Here is a 13,139-nt window from a genome sequence, read left to right as displayed (position 1 = left end):
AGTCGACTGTCCCGTCGGTACATCACGGACGAAGGGGCAGTTGAGAGAGGCGGTAGTGATTATAAGCACCGCTTGGTATCAAGACACAGGCGTTGCTTTAGACCATTTTTTAGATGGCAATCAACACATAGGTTGTAATCTTCGAGTTTGCTTGCCGTCTTCGCTCTATCAGGGAACATCTGTACAAACTCACTGACTTAGTCACAACTGGCCATAATGATGGTAAGCTGCGTGTTGAAGATACTCTGCGTCCACAGAAAGAGGGTATATAGAAGGCCACTACCTTACATGACACATGTCAATTCTCTATCCGTACATCGTAATTGAAACCCGCCATTGTTCCACCTTTGAAGTTCCGGGTAGCCGAAACACCACTTTGACACTCGACGATTCTGACGTGACACATCCATTGCCGACATCATGGGCAGTGAAGGGGAACTTAAGGAGCAAGAACGATTTTGGCTTTTTTTAAGCGTGTAAGATATAAATAGTCTAAAGACCTGCTGTTCAGCACGATGAACAGCGTTCCAGAGTATGGCGATTGGCATAAGACTTCATCGGCGGGCAATGAAGGACGTAGACACTCCATCGATATTGGAGAGAATCATCTGTCGCATCTCTCATGATACCAGCTGTACTAATGTTAAGGCGTTTTAGGTAGCAAAGCAGGAATAAGAAATCTGGTCAAGGTGCTGTGATTGAGCAACCTGCAACTGCGCTCACCATCTCAACACCTCCCTTCAATCCGGTCAAGCACATATGAGCTCACGCAACCTGCATATAAGCGCCATGAGCTGTCATTGTAATTTCCAAATTACAATCCTCATTTCGCTTGCTTCAAAAGATCCCCAAAAACACACCCCAATTCGGTCATACACAGCGCCCATACGAAAACATGCTTTCATAGCGAAATCTACCCTCCATAATACACAATCATCACTAAGATCAACCCTCTATAATACCAGAAGTTGCAACATGATTCGATGGATAATCCCAAATGACGCAAAATCTCGGCGGATTCCTGATTAGGGAGTATCATGACAGGGCGGCATTGCATGGAACAAATCCTACACAACATAAGCATAATATTTTTGGCCCCCAATCGTTTATCTCGACGACGACCAGTTTTGGAAACACCGGTCTGTAAATCGTGGCACCATAGATGTATCGAGAGCAATTGAGTTGGACAGTGATGTAAGCTTGCGCGTGATGATGTGAGGAGATGGAGTCTGTCTTGATTGTTTTCCTCTATCAATGCTGTGAACGTCACACTGAGGCCTGTTGATGTAGTCATGAATGGTACGCCATTGATGGGACTAGTGTTGAGAAAATGATACAGTGTATTTCTACCAAGTTCCGTTCGTCGTGTAATGCATGACGAATACTGAATGGTTCAATAACAATAATAAAAACAAAGGATTTTGAAGTCAATAGTGCCACTCTCTAACAGCACAGAGGAATCCTCCCAGTTGGGTATACGCCATCAATAACACCGTTGAATCCATAAACTCATTAGACTTGCGCAGCCCGATTGGCGCGGTTTGCGCGGTTTGCGCGGTTTCTGTGACCCGTGCAATGATATATCAATCCGCCAATAATCGCGACTATGATGAGCAACCACTAGATGGCATTCATGACTATTGCCGCGATGACCAGCCCCATGAAACCCTTGCCGATATCCTCAAAATGGTGGATTGTTGGTAAATCTTGCCGTCTTGACAATGCTCCATTCTCTGATGCATCCTCGTCAGGGAGAGCTGTGTCGTTGGGCAGAGTTCCGTTGATGAGGATTGTCATTGTGCCGTTGACCTCTGCAACATTGACGATGGACTTGTTAAGTGCGTCGTAGCTTCCGTTTCCGATGAGTTCGTCGAAGTATTGGGTGCTGTTGTTGTCGTCGCACGCACAATACTCGTATCGCGAGCATCCACAGAGGACGTCGCGTTCCTCATCCTCGTCGCTGGTTTCGTTATGGTAGTGGTAGGGGTGCGAGTAAGGATACATGTATGCACCGTAGAGCCAAACGCCAGGCCAGAATGCCAGAGCTGCACCGCCTAGAGCGAAGGGTGCAATTCTTCCGGGACTTGAGACGCCAGACTTATAAGGTTTCGAAGAACCACCGGGGTAATATCGACCGCCTGCGAAGCTTGGCTGCGGACCGACGCCACGAGAGCCGCCGCCGGCGGAGCTACGGGAGCCACCGCTGCCTGATGAAGAACCTGGACGAGATGATGAGCCTCTTGAACCACTACCGCTACTGCTGCTTCCGCGACTGCTGCCGCTTCCACTGCTTCCACGGGAACTCCCACCAGATGATCCTCTTGAACCTCCGCCGCTGGAACCTCCACGGCCTCCACCACCACCACCGCCACGGCGCTTGTAAAGCTCGTGCCCAGAACAGCCTTGCCCAGAACAGCCTTGCCCAGAACGGCCTTGCGGATAACGACAGCCTCGTCCATAACAGGGGGCTTTCCCGGACTCGGGGCCCTCTATGTCGTTGCGTTCTATGCGGCGGGGTGCATGGGTGACCGACGCGATCGTCGACGTGAGGAGTGTGAATAGCACGACTGCGAAGTCTGGTCTCATTGTGGGCCAAGTTGTCTTGGTATGACGATAGAATGCAGGTAGGTGTAGGCGAGGTGAAACAAAGAAGTGCGGATTGTGGAGTGGAAACCAGATTTAAGTGAAAGACCAAATGATATCGGAATAGAAGATGTCAAACTGACGATGAAAACCAAGAAAGTCGTGAGTTTGTGTTTGGGGGATGTAAGTTGATGGAAGAGTCTGAAGTGGGCAGTCCAAGGTTTAATACCCGAAATCCGAATTCAGGAAGGGTAGGTAAGACTGAATTGATGACGGGGGTAATTGCAAGGATCCACAAGGCGTGCTTTCTCTTCTGGGTTCGAAGGCTGTGACGGAGGCAACAACGAGAGAAGATCACGGGGGTTGACCTTCTATGATGAGGTAAACAGAAATGATGATGTCGCTCTTTCCAGAAGGATTGGGGGTGACGATCGACCGCTAAACAGCAAGAGCAAGCGGTCTTGGCTGGCCTGTGGATGAGGTCACTGCACTGAGCGACCGGGTTTGGCAGGCAGCTCCTTCGAGGTGATGACTGACTTGATTGATTGAGAAGAAGGAAATTGCCAATGCAGGAAGAGTTGTGTTCTTTATTCTACTCCACAAGGAGGTGGTGATTCACTGTAGGGAGCGGAAAGAGCACTGGTCTTTGGCGTAGTCTTAGCTCCGACGAGCTGAAAAGAAGCCAATCTCTGAAAACAGATTGAGTTAGCTCCTGCCAAAAAAGTGCTTTGACTTTTGTTGTTTTTGGCGGAGACAAAAAGCAGCCCTACCAAAGTGGCTTAGCTAGAGGAACCATTCACAGTGGTGTAATTACTTTGGGAGCGTGTTTGTGGTGGTTTGCTGCATTACAGAGGCGCGCATCAACAGACAAAGAAATGGAATGTAGGTCTAAATGCCTTGGCTCAGCCTTAATACAAACACAAGCTTTCATTTAGCGAACAGCAAATCTCTCTAATGTTGATGCTGGTCAATAATTTGTTGGGTTTCAGTGGTAATGTCACTGCCAATTGACCACTGTTTCAAGGATGATTGAGCCGATGATCGTGGGTCTGTGACATAAAGGACCCTGGAGTTGACATGGGCGTATAAGCTTGTCGGGGTTAAGCTTGCAGCGCCGCAACATGCAGGCAATTGCATTTCTAATTGGTGTGCATCCTTGTTTAGTGTGGATCAAGGCTGTCACTGAGGCAGATTTACTTGAGCCATCCGAACAAGACATCTCGCTACGACAACCCAATACGCCAAAAGTCCGCTTGTGACTGTCAAAGCTTTCGTTTAAATAAAAGCTTAGAAGACGTTTTCATTCCTGAATAGATCTTTTATTAGGGATGTGGCTGAAGCTGAGCCGTGAATTCATCTAGGTCTGATTTAGTCGTATAGAGGCTGGACAATTGACGGACACGGAGACGGAATCCCGCAAGAGAATAAACTTCAGATGCGTCGATGCGTATTGATCACCACGTGGTCTTGCACGATTTGGAAGTCCCCGATCTGTATGCCTTGAACTTACAATCTTGGCTGCCTTGACAAACGTTCCATATTTCCAACGAGACCTTCCTCTCTAGTGCGTTATCTGATGCATTGGATCTCCGCCATAGCCACCGCGCCCCCGCATGATGCTAGAGTGACAGTCTGTCACATGAGGCTGTGCAGCGTGCAATTGTTATTGCTTGCAGCATTCTAGAAGCATGAAAAAAAAAATGGCGGCCTGAATTCTAGCGTTCAGCCAATATCAGGCATTCGTGCTTGTGCCCAGGACTTGGCGCACTAGAGTTTTCAGTGCATCTCCGATAGCGGGGACTGGGCGGATATAAACATCACGAGTTGTCGCTCTGTGGCGATGAATGGTTGGATCATCGCCTGGTTTCTGGGGGAACAAATTGATGATCTCTCGGCGTTACCGAGAAGAATTGATGTAAGTGTAAGTATTTGGGAGGCAGCCGTCAAGTCAGCCTTTCAATTCTTTCCTCTATCAAGGCTTGTCTGTCCATACTTCTGAACGAATTCGTGAAAGACAGCCGTGTCATAAAATGCAATGTCCTGAAGATACGCGGAATCCTTTGCTTCACCAGATTGAATGATCTCGATGGTCCGCCTGGACAAAGCCATGACTTCGGCAGTGTGTTTCCTTATCCCAAGCCATTTCCTCTCATCTTTTGGAATACGTTCGTAAGCATCCGTCCAAAGAGAGTCCCATCTATCCAATGCACGTAGCAACACCTTGGAGTGATCGTGTGATACTGCTGACATACGATAATGAAATACGTGGCGCCCAATGCCTGGCAAACATCAGCACTCGTCATTTATTGACTGTCCTGGGGCGTGACGTACCTGAAGAGAGATAAAAGAGATCGGAATGGTCTAATCTGCCGAAAGAGCCTCTGATAGCAGGCGTCCAGTCTTCAGCAAGCAATCCTGCTATTGCTTCGCTGCAGCTTGAAGGGTAAGATCTTATTAATCTACCCTGTGACCTTTCCTGGAAAGCCATGCTTGAATCTGCCTCCCATATATCAGCCGGACATGGCAGATACCCAGTCATCTCCTTTGATGTGATGATGGGCGGGTGGTTGCAGAAGAGCCCCATTAGTGAGTCATTCAAAAAAGTCCATGCATTGACCCTTATACACGTTTCTCGATGAACAAAATCTTCCCAGCATTGACCAGGCTCGTGTTTGAGACTCATCATGTTTGCTTTTCTGAACGTTGCGACTAGTGTTGGAATCCTTTTGCTCGCTAATCTTCGGCGAGGTTCGATGGGGTTTGCGCCGCCTTCGAGAGTGTTCATCAGAACTGCAGCTTGGGATATTTCAAGCATATGCTGCGAAGTAACTGGGCTGACACCTTGACGTGACAATTCTTTAAGCTCCTTGTATATATACTTTTCTGCCAATTCTAGCAGTGACGTATTGATGAATGAGGGAGAAGATTGATTAAAGCATTGCAGATAAACAGTTCCGGTCAACACCACAGCTAGTAGCAGGTGGAGTGAAACCTTTTCAGGATCAAATGTTGGCCAGTGTATTGTGTCTTGGAGGTAGTGTCTGCGACGGAAGACGAAGACCAGAGCATGCTGAAAATGGGACGTCGTAAAGAACCCTTCTTGGCAACTTTGGTCAAGTCCATCCTTGAGATGAGGCTTGTTGGTAGTTAATTCATGAAGGATGTTTGAAAGAGCAACTATCTGCATCGAGAGAGCATCGGCCGGCTCGGTAGAAGGACCAAATATGCCGGAGAATTGCAGCAGATCGTTTTCGGTATCTCCATAGTCCTGAGGCTCATCTAGAAGCATGTTCGGTAGATCAAAGAGAAGAAAACTCGGATCGACCGTCCCTGAGCTCCAACCAACAGTCTGGCGATGCTTCCAAGCAGGCATCTCTGATGTTCTTTCAGGTTCTTGAGCGACTATAGCATCCATAGAAATCTGGGTCGGATTGCTGGTCTGTAAGAGGAAAGAGAAGCTAGGACCGTCGTTATAGGAGACTTCCCCCGGTTTGGAGGTCTCTCGATGTGTAAGATCATGACATAGTGAGCTGTATACGCAATCAATGCCACGAGCCGAACACCGCTGACAAGGAAATTCCGAGTTACAAGACGTCTTCACTCGTGAGCAGTTATCGCAAGCTCGAAGCTTTCTGCCTGGTTTGGCTTGTGGTGGAAGAGGTCGGCCCTGTCGGGCGTTGCAAGAGCGTGCATGCCGACGAGTGACATCAGCTCTGCGGAAGGACTTTTGACAGAATGGGCATTCGTTTTGGCGAGTAGAAAGAGGTTTGCTACAGACGGGACATGTCGGGGCCTGATTTGGAGTCGCCATTTTAGAGGTACATTGATGAAAGAGGTTGATGTCAGGTCATGCATGTGGGAGTTTTCCGAGGGTGAGAAGGAATAAGTGGATCTATGTGGTTAATTCCCGTCCCGACCTGGACCCCGAGGAAAGGTCATATATAGCCAGCACCACGACTGATTTCGTCTTTCTCATCCCTATAAAATTGGATTTATTTATTTGTACGAGATACTTCATTATGGCGCGATTACAATTAGCAAGATGTGAGTAACAAGTCCAAAGAACTTATGCACCGTGACTTACACCATCACTCAGTTATAGCTCGACCTCTCTCCATCACAGCGACTCCAACGATCCCACTACAAGCTCATAGAATAACTGAAAACCGAATCGAGCATCAGATACGAAAAGGTTCCTCCAAGGCCACTAATGTTGTGGCACCTGATGCGCACCCAGCTTCGCTCACCCATGTTAAGCCAAACAACTTAGTTGAATATGCCTTGTACTCAACCCCATGCCACGACAAGACAAGAAGCTAACAAGAAGTGTAATAAAGCACGACTCTGGATAAGCTAGCCAATTGGGGCCGCACTGGCTCCCTCTGGCCGTTAAGCTTCGCTCTCGCTTGCTGCGGCGTCGAAATGATGCACGTTTCGATGCCACGCTACGATCAAGACCGTCTCGGCACCTTCTTCCGCGCGTCCCCTAGACAGGCAGATGTGATGATCGTCGCAGGGACTGTCGTAAATAAAATGGGTCCTGCATTGCGACAACTCTACGATCAAATGCCTGAACCGCGTTGGGTCATCAGCATGGGGTCTTGTGCCAATGGAGGAGGATACTATTACTACAGCTATAGCGTTGTTAGGGGAGTTGATCGTATCGTTCCGGTGGATATCTACGTTCCCGGATGTCCGCCTACTGCTGAGGCTCTGCTGTATGGCATCTTACAGCTGAAGAGGAAGATCAAGAGTCAAAGACCGTCGAGGATGTGGTATCGAAAGAAGTAGATTATGCTTTGGGGGGTTTGTAAGACTATGGAATACATGGATATCATAATGTTACACAGAATAATGACATAATGTCTGCCTTGATTAAAACATGTTCGGAAAGAGAAATCGATCCAAATCAGTATAGTCGAAACTGGAAAGATCACCAACCAAATTATTCAGCCATCTCATATCATCCATCTCTGCAACGGGAGTCTCATCTCGCGTCTCTGGGAGGGGAACTATAGGAAAAGTTTTCAGCACATCACTCAAGGTCGATGCGCACTTCTCCTTGCGTCGCTGCTGCATTAGTATAAGCAATGAAGCAGTGTTGAGGGCCTCTTTCGTAGCATTGGTATTGTAAACAGTAGCAACGTCACTAAGACATTGCATGGCATCCTTTAGCTGAGCTATTGATTCGCCCGTGTCAATGGCTAGTAGAACACAGATTATTTGAAACGGCACGTTCGCCATGTGATGCCACGGCGAGCGTGCATCTAGAATAGCTTGAGCTGCTTCGATGCCTGTTTTGGTGATAGAAAGGATTTGGTCGAGGACCTTTCCTGAGAACGTCGTGTTCATCGACTGGAGTCGACGGCAGAGACATAAAGCGAGGTTTGTCTGCGCCATAATCGATGGCGGAACAGAGTGAGTTCGGCTCAAGACAGTCGACAGCGAGGCCTCAAGTTCGGAAACGTCTTGCGTCTTATTTGGATCAAGCTCTGTTGAGTATGGGAGCAATTCCATAAGCTCATGGGTATAGTCTCCTTCCCTTGAACAAGGCATCTCTAGTGTTGAATTGCATAGGATGGTTCTAGACCGGCCCATGTCGAACGAAATCCAAATGTTGAGGTGCTCAGCGACAGCAAAAAGTCGTCTCCGAAGCTCGGCATCAACCTTTTCTTCTGTCACTGGAAGGACTGACTCTTGAGACGGTTCACAGTGCAGGCCCGCTGCTTCAAGCATGTGCATAAGAATTGAACTCGCCATCCATGCTGTGTGAGGTGTCCCGGCTATTCTCAGGTAGACCACCCGAAGAAGCCAGCCGGTGACACTAGCAGCCGATGGGTCATCAGACATCTTCTGCTCAAGGATGAATCGTGCTGTTTCTATCAAGTCAAGCTCCACTGGTGGCGGTTCGACTTGTGAGAATAAGCACCCGATAGCCGCTATGCCGCAGAGGATAGAATCTTGAGACTGATCGTATAAATATCCAGACCATCTGCCTTGAATAGTCTGTGAGATATCGTTCCTATCAACGAACCCATAAATCGGGTCCATCTTTTGAAAGTAGACAGCACTCAGGCTCTCCATATCTTCCTTGGATAGCAGATCTGTAATAGGCCTTGAGACAGGAACATGGGAAGACTTCCGCGCTCCAAGAAAGGCATTCCAAGAAAAAGTGTGCATCCTGGGCGCATTCTTAGGATCCAACCTCAACGCCAGCCTTCTGAGAAATGCAGCCCCAGAATTCGCCTCCAGCGATTGCAAATGCCTTGGCGAGGTAACATGATCACTCCTCGAAGGTCTAGAATCTCTCTCAATGTGAACAGGAGGTGAAGGAAGAAGGGAAGCCTCGTGAGTCTTCCTCTTCTTGTTGGAAGATGTCTTGTAGGTGCACTCGTACTCAAAACGGACACAGGCTCCGCAGGGCTGGGCGCCGTCGCATTTCCGCTTTAAATCCCGACATGTTTCACAGGCGAGTCTTGAGCGCTTACGGCCCTGAGAAGTGGACATGTTTGATATTGGAATAGGAATGAAAGGATTGTGATGTGTAAGGGGATGAACGCATGTGAAGTGAAGTTGCGAGGGTCGGTTCTTACGGGCCGAGCGGGTATGTCGGCTATCGCGGAAACCTCGGCAATAACGGTGTAAGTGGTTGAAGCTTGACGTAGATAGTTTGGGAATGCTAACTAAACTTATCTTAACCGTGATAAACTTATCACTGTATTCTTACCCTTGGAATTCGAGTCAGAGTCACAGTTGAGCTGTCAGCCTCGACTTGCCAGTATTGCATCTTCTCCTCATGTTACTCAACCAAGACAGAGACTCGGTGTCTGCAGCCGAGACACTGGCTGATATCGAGAACCAAACCCAGCAAACTTCACCTGAAAAAATACTGGCACATGATGAACCACCAGACGGAGGCTTCAATGCTTGGCTGCAAGCCCTTCTAGCTCACATCGTGTTCTTCAACACCTGGGGCGTGGCGAATGGCTTTGGAATCTTCCAACAATACTACACCCAAACCCTTGGAGAAAGTCAATCTACGATATCCTGGATAGGAAGCGTCCAAGTATTTTTCCTATTTTCAGTCGGAGTAATAGCCGGCAGGCTGACGGATGCCGGCCACTTTCGAATAGTCTTCCCGATTGGTGTCTTCCTGCAGGTCCTTGGACTCTTCATGACTTCGTTATGCACGAAGTTCTGGCAGATATTCCTCGCTCAAGCTGTTTGTCTCGGAATAGGCAATGGATTTACGTTCTGTCCGGCTCTAGCTGTTTTGTCGCAGTACTTCAAGAAGTATAGGGCTTTTGCTGTTGGACTGGCGGCCGCTGGTGCGGCTGTTGGTGGTTTAGTTTATCCAGTCTTGATCAACTGGCTCATATTCCACGATAATGTCGGCTTCCCCTGGACTCTCAGAAGTATGGGCTTCATTATGCTTGCTACATATATCCCTTGCCTTATATGGCTCAAGCCTCGACTACCGCCTCATCCCAGTGGTCCATGGATCGATACAACAGCTTTCAAGGAACTGCCCTTCATCTTCTTTACCATGAGCATGTTTCTCAACTTTTGGGGTCTCTACTTTGCCTTCTTCTATCTCGGAACCTTTGCTCGCGATCAAGCGGGCATTTCTGAACCTATCTACCTACTCATGATTCTAAACGGCGTTGGGATATTTGGCCGTATCATGCCCAACATCATTGCCGATAAGTGGACAGGACCCCTCAACATACTCATTCCTCTGAGTATCGCTTCAAGTTTGTTGGTCTACTGTTGGGCGGCTATAGAAACAGCTGCCGGTCTTTACGTCTTCGCTGTGATCTATGGCTTCATTGCTGCAGCATTGCAAGCTCTGTTCCCAGCTGTTGCAACACAAATGGCACCTGATCCAAGAAAGACAGGGACAAGAGTTGGTATGATACTGGGTATTGTGAGTATCGCAAATCTGACTGGCCCTTTTATCTGCGGTGAACTTATCAAAGCTGGGAACGGTAGTTACCTTGGTCCTCAGATGTTTGCTGGCTCTTCAATATTTCTGGGTGCTCTTATGGCAGTGGCTTGTCGAATCGCCAAGACCGGCCTTGTGCTCAAGGCTAAATCATAGGTAGAAAGGTTACATATATATTTTGTATGGTTCATTAATTATATAAGAAATATTGAAATTCAATACATTGACTCAAGCAGCAGGGGTATCTTCCTTCGCCACCCCTTCATTCTGTCCCTTGTTCTTTTTCTTCTTTAAAAACTTCGGAAATCGAACTCTTATACTAAACCGAGAGCCAAATCGAGCAACACTCCTCCTTGTCCTAGCTCCTTCTTCTGGAACGGTAGTGGTACTAATAGGAGCTTGATTACCACTAACAGGAGGCACATTCTGAGGAGTATTCTGAGGAATGGGCGCAGCAACAGCATTACACCAGGTTTCCGACCACTCTTTGTCAGAAATTTCAAGCATCTCTTTAAACGCTTTCCCCTCTAACTCTGTTTTGATGCGCTTCTGTAGAGGCGATACCGTGCTGCAGAGGCGAACCACTCGCTCCCAAAATTTGGCGTCCTCCTCATTTTGAAAGATGAAATCGTCGTCTTCGTTGGTCCACGAGATGGTAAAGATCAGCTTGATAGCCTTCTTTTGGTCGTAGATGAAGGTGCAACTATCTGTGTCGTGAACATTCTTGCGCAAAGACATGGAGTATAGTTGGGCGTAATTAGTATGTGAGAATTGTAGAGCTAGTGTTGATGGTAAGGTCGTCTCATGGCTCACAATACACCTGGCGTATGCCCACTTGGCGTACTTCATGGCTTGAACTTTGATGTGACGATTTTGAGCTTGTTCGTCCTGGAATTTGGCTGTTTGTTGGTAAGGTGAGGCCACTGAGGTGCATATATATGAATGAGCATGCAAGTAGACAAGAGGGAACAGATAAGAAGACCACAATAATAATGCTGCGCCTCTTATCAAGTATATACTTGCCGTTCAGCTGTCTGCGGCCTCTCTAGTCGCCGGCGCCGTGGGCTAGCATTCCCCCTAATAAGCCAAAGGTGGTGATTTCATTGTGTTCTAGCCTCAATAGCGCTCCGCGGTGACATCCTGTGGCGTCCGATAATAACCAGACTAAGGACAGCCCCTCTAAGATCTCCAACGTGCAAAAGAATTCGAGATAGAGGCAAGAGATGAGTATAGACCTGAATATTTAGGTAGGTCTGCTTATTTGATCATAGGAATTCTAGACTGGATATTTCTCCCTATTTTCTTTTCAACCCATTTCTTCTACTCACCCGAGGCTCCCAATCTCTTCAGTTCTGTCCTGCGTAACTTCGTGGCCAGGTGAAGTTCAGCTTTCAGCCACAATGCTCAAATGCACATAACGTGAATGCGCTGTAACACACCTGCGGCTGAAACTAGCGAAAAAGCAAAAGCAGGCTATGTTGATATCGGTAGTCTAGCCAGTTGCAAGCCTGGATCTTGTGACTTGGTATTTCTACACTAGATTCAGCACCTGAATCCTCAACTACTGCATTTTGCAAACTCCTTGAAGTCTGCACCAGGTGGTACGAATCGCCAACATGGGCTGCTTCGGCGCTGACAACGACCTAAATCGGGTAGATGAGGAGACTGCAGTTCCAGTCGTGCAGGTTGATTTCAGAGATGATCGTTGGATCATAGACCTTGATATCGATAATATTATCAGCAACATATCGGAGACTGAGGGCTGGACTACCTCATTCCGCAAGGTGTTTCAGGGCGCCGATGGCAATGTAGAACCCCCAAACGAGCTAGGTAAAGTATGAAAGTTACTTCCTGCAAAGCAAGAGAGCAACGTTGACTGAACGTGCCAGAGTTTTCGGATCAACTTTGCTGTCCTTCAGCGGATACAATTGAAGCAGCTCCGGACCAAACTCGCCAAGCATGCAGTGTCTCTAAGATTTCAAGCGGGTGATCCTCAAGGATGGCAGGACACTCTTAAAGAATATAGTAAGATGGCTGCTGTTTTGGTTAGGAGCTGACCGAAAGCTGATGTTGAATTTTATAGTACAAGCACTCCAAAACTATGAATACATGGAAAAACGAAGTCTACAACCTGAAGATCCGTTCTACATGAGTGGCGAGAAGTATCAAGATCGCAAACTCATTGAAGCCATTCTCGGGGAGAAAGTGAACAGCTTCAAGGGACAACCGGTATTTCCTGCTATCGGACATTGGCAAAAGGGGCCTGAGGAATCGAGATCTGTTCGAGATACAAGACAGGACAACTACAAACGGAACTGGACTGTAGGTCTCCACCAAAGACTTGCCGTGGCGGCCGTAGGTGGGATATTTCTCATGGCCCCTATGTGGCTGATGGTCTTGCATAATACTCTCTACACAGCTTTGGTTTCGACGACGGTGTTTGTTACTGTGTTTGGATTGATGGCGGCGGTATATCTTACGAGTCTGATGGATGTTATGTCGACTACAGCGGCTTATGCTGCTGTGTTGGTTGTTTTTGTTGGACTGATTACTGAGCTGCACGATGGCTGAGACGGAGCAAAAGACAAGCGTTTATCCGAGAAGAAATCCA

General features: G+C 47.7%; 5 protein-coding genes across 5 annotated transcripts; 2 read left to right on the top strand and 3 right to left on the bottom strand.

Moving 5' to 3' along the window:
* Nucleotides 1-1,620: 1,620 nt before the first annotated feature.
* On the bottom strand, nt 1,621-2,586 carry FTJAE_904 (uncharacterized protein; the record flags this gene model as incomplete). The annotated part of the gene is made up of 1 exon (XM_037355920.1): nt 1,621-2,586. One exon carries the CDS (start codon nt 2,584-2,586, stop codon nt 1,621-1,623), a length of 966 nt encoding a protein of 321 aa, XP_037211934.1.
* Nucleotides 2,587-7,458: 4,872 nt separating this feature from the next.
* FTJAE_903 (RDR1) lies at nt 7,459-9,090 on the bottom strand (the record flags this gene model as incomplete). Its single annotated transcript, XM_037355909.1, has 1 exon — nt 7,459-9,090. One exon carries the CDS (start codon nt 9,088-9,090, stop codon nt 7,459-7,461), a length of 1,632 nt encoding a protein of 543 aa, XP_037211933.1.
* Nucleotides 9,091-9,379: 289 nt separating this feature from the next.
* Nucleotides 9,380-10,684, top strand: FTJAE_902 (monocarboxylate transporter 4; the record flags this gene model as incomplete). The annotated part of the gene is made up of 1 exon (XM_037355898.1): nt 9,380-10,684. The coding sequence occupies one exon, from the start codon at nt 9,380-9,382 to the stop codon at nt 10,682-10,684; it is 1,305 nt and encodes a 434-aa protein (XP_037211932.1).
* A 72-nt stretch (nt 10,685-10,756) lies between these two features.
* FTJAE_901 (uncharacterized protein) lies at nt 10,757-11,266 on the bottom strand (the record flags this gene model as incomplete). The annotated part of the gene is made up of 1 exon (XM_037355887.1): nt 10,757-11,266. The coding sequence occupies one exon, from the start codon at nt 11,264-11,266 to the stop codon at nt 10,757-10,759; it is 510 nt and encodes a 169-aa protein (XP_037211931.1).
* Nucleotides 11,267-12,144: 878 nt separating this feature from the next.
* FTJAE_900 (uncharacterized protein) lies at nt 12,145-13,099 on the top strand (the record flags this gene model as incomplete). The annotated part of the gene is made up of 3 exons (XM_037355876.1): nt 12,145-12,363; nt 12,418-12,553; nt 12,612-13,099. The coding sequence occupies 3 exons, from the start codon at nt 12,145-12,147 to the stop codon at nt 13,097-13,099; spliced, it is 843 nt and encodes a 280-aa protein (XP_037211930.1).
* Between the last annotated feature and the right edge of the window lie 40 nt (nt 13,100-13,139).

The sequence above is a fragment of the Fusarium tjaetaba genome (assembly GCF_013396195.1).
Source record: "Fusarium tjaetaba strain NRRL 66243 chromosome Unknown NRRL66243_c0000021, whole genome shotgun sequence".
In the NCBI taxonomy this organism is placed as follows: domain Eukaryota; kingdom Fungi; phylum Ascomycota; class Sordariomycetes; order Hypocreales; family Nectriaceae; genus Fusarium; species Fusarium tjaetaba.
The sequence above is the reverse complement of the archived record's forward strand: the minus strand, read 5'-3'. Positions and strand labels throughout refer to the sequence as shown.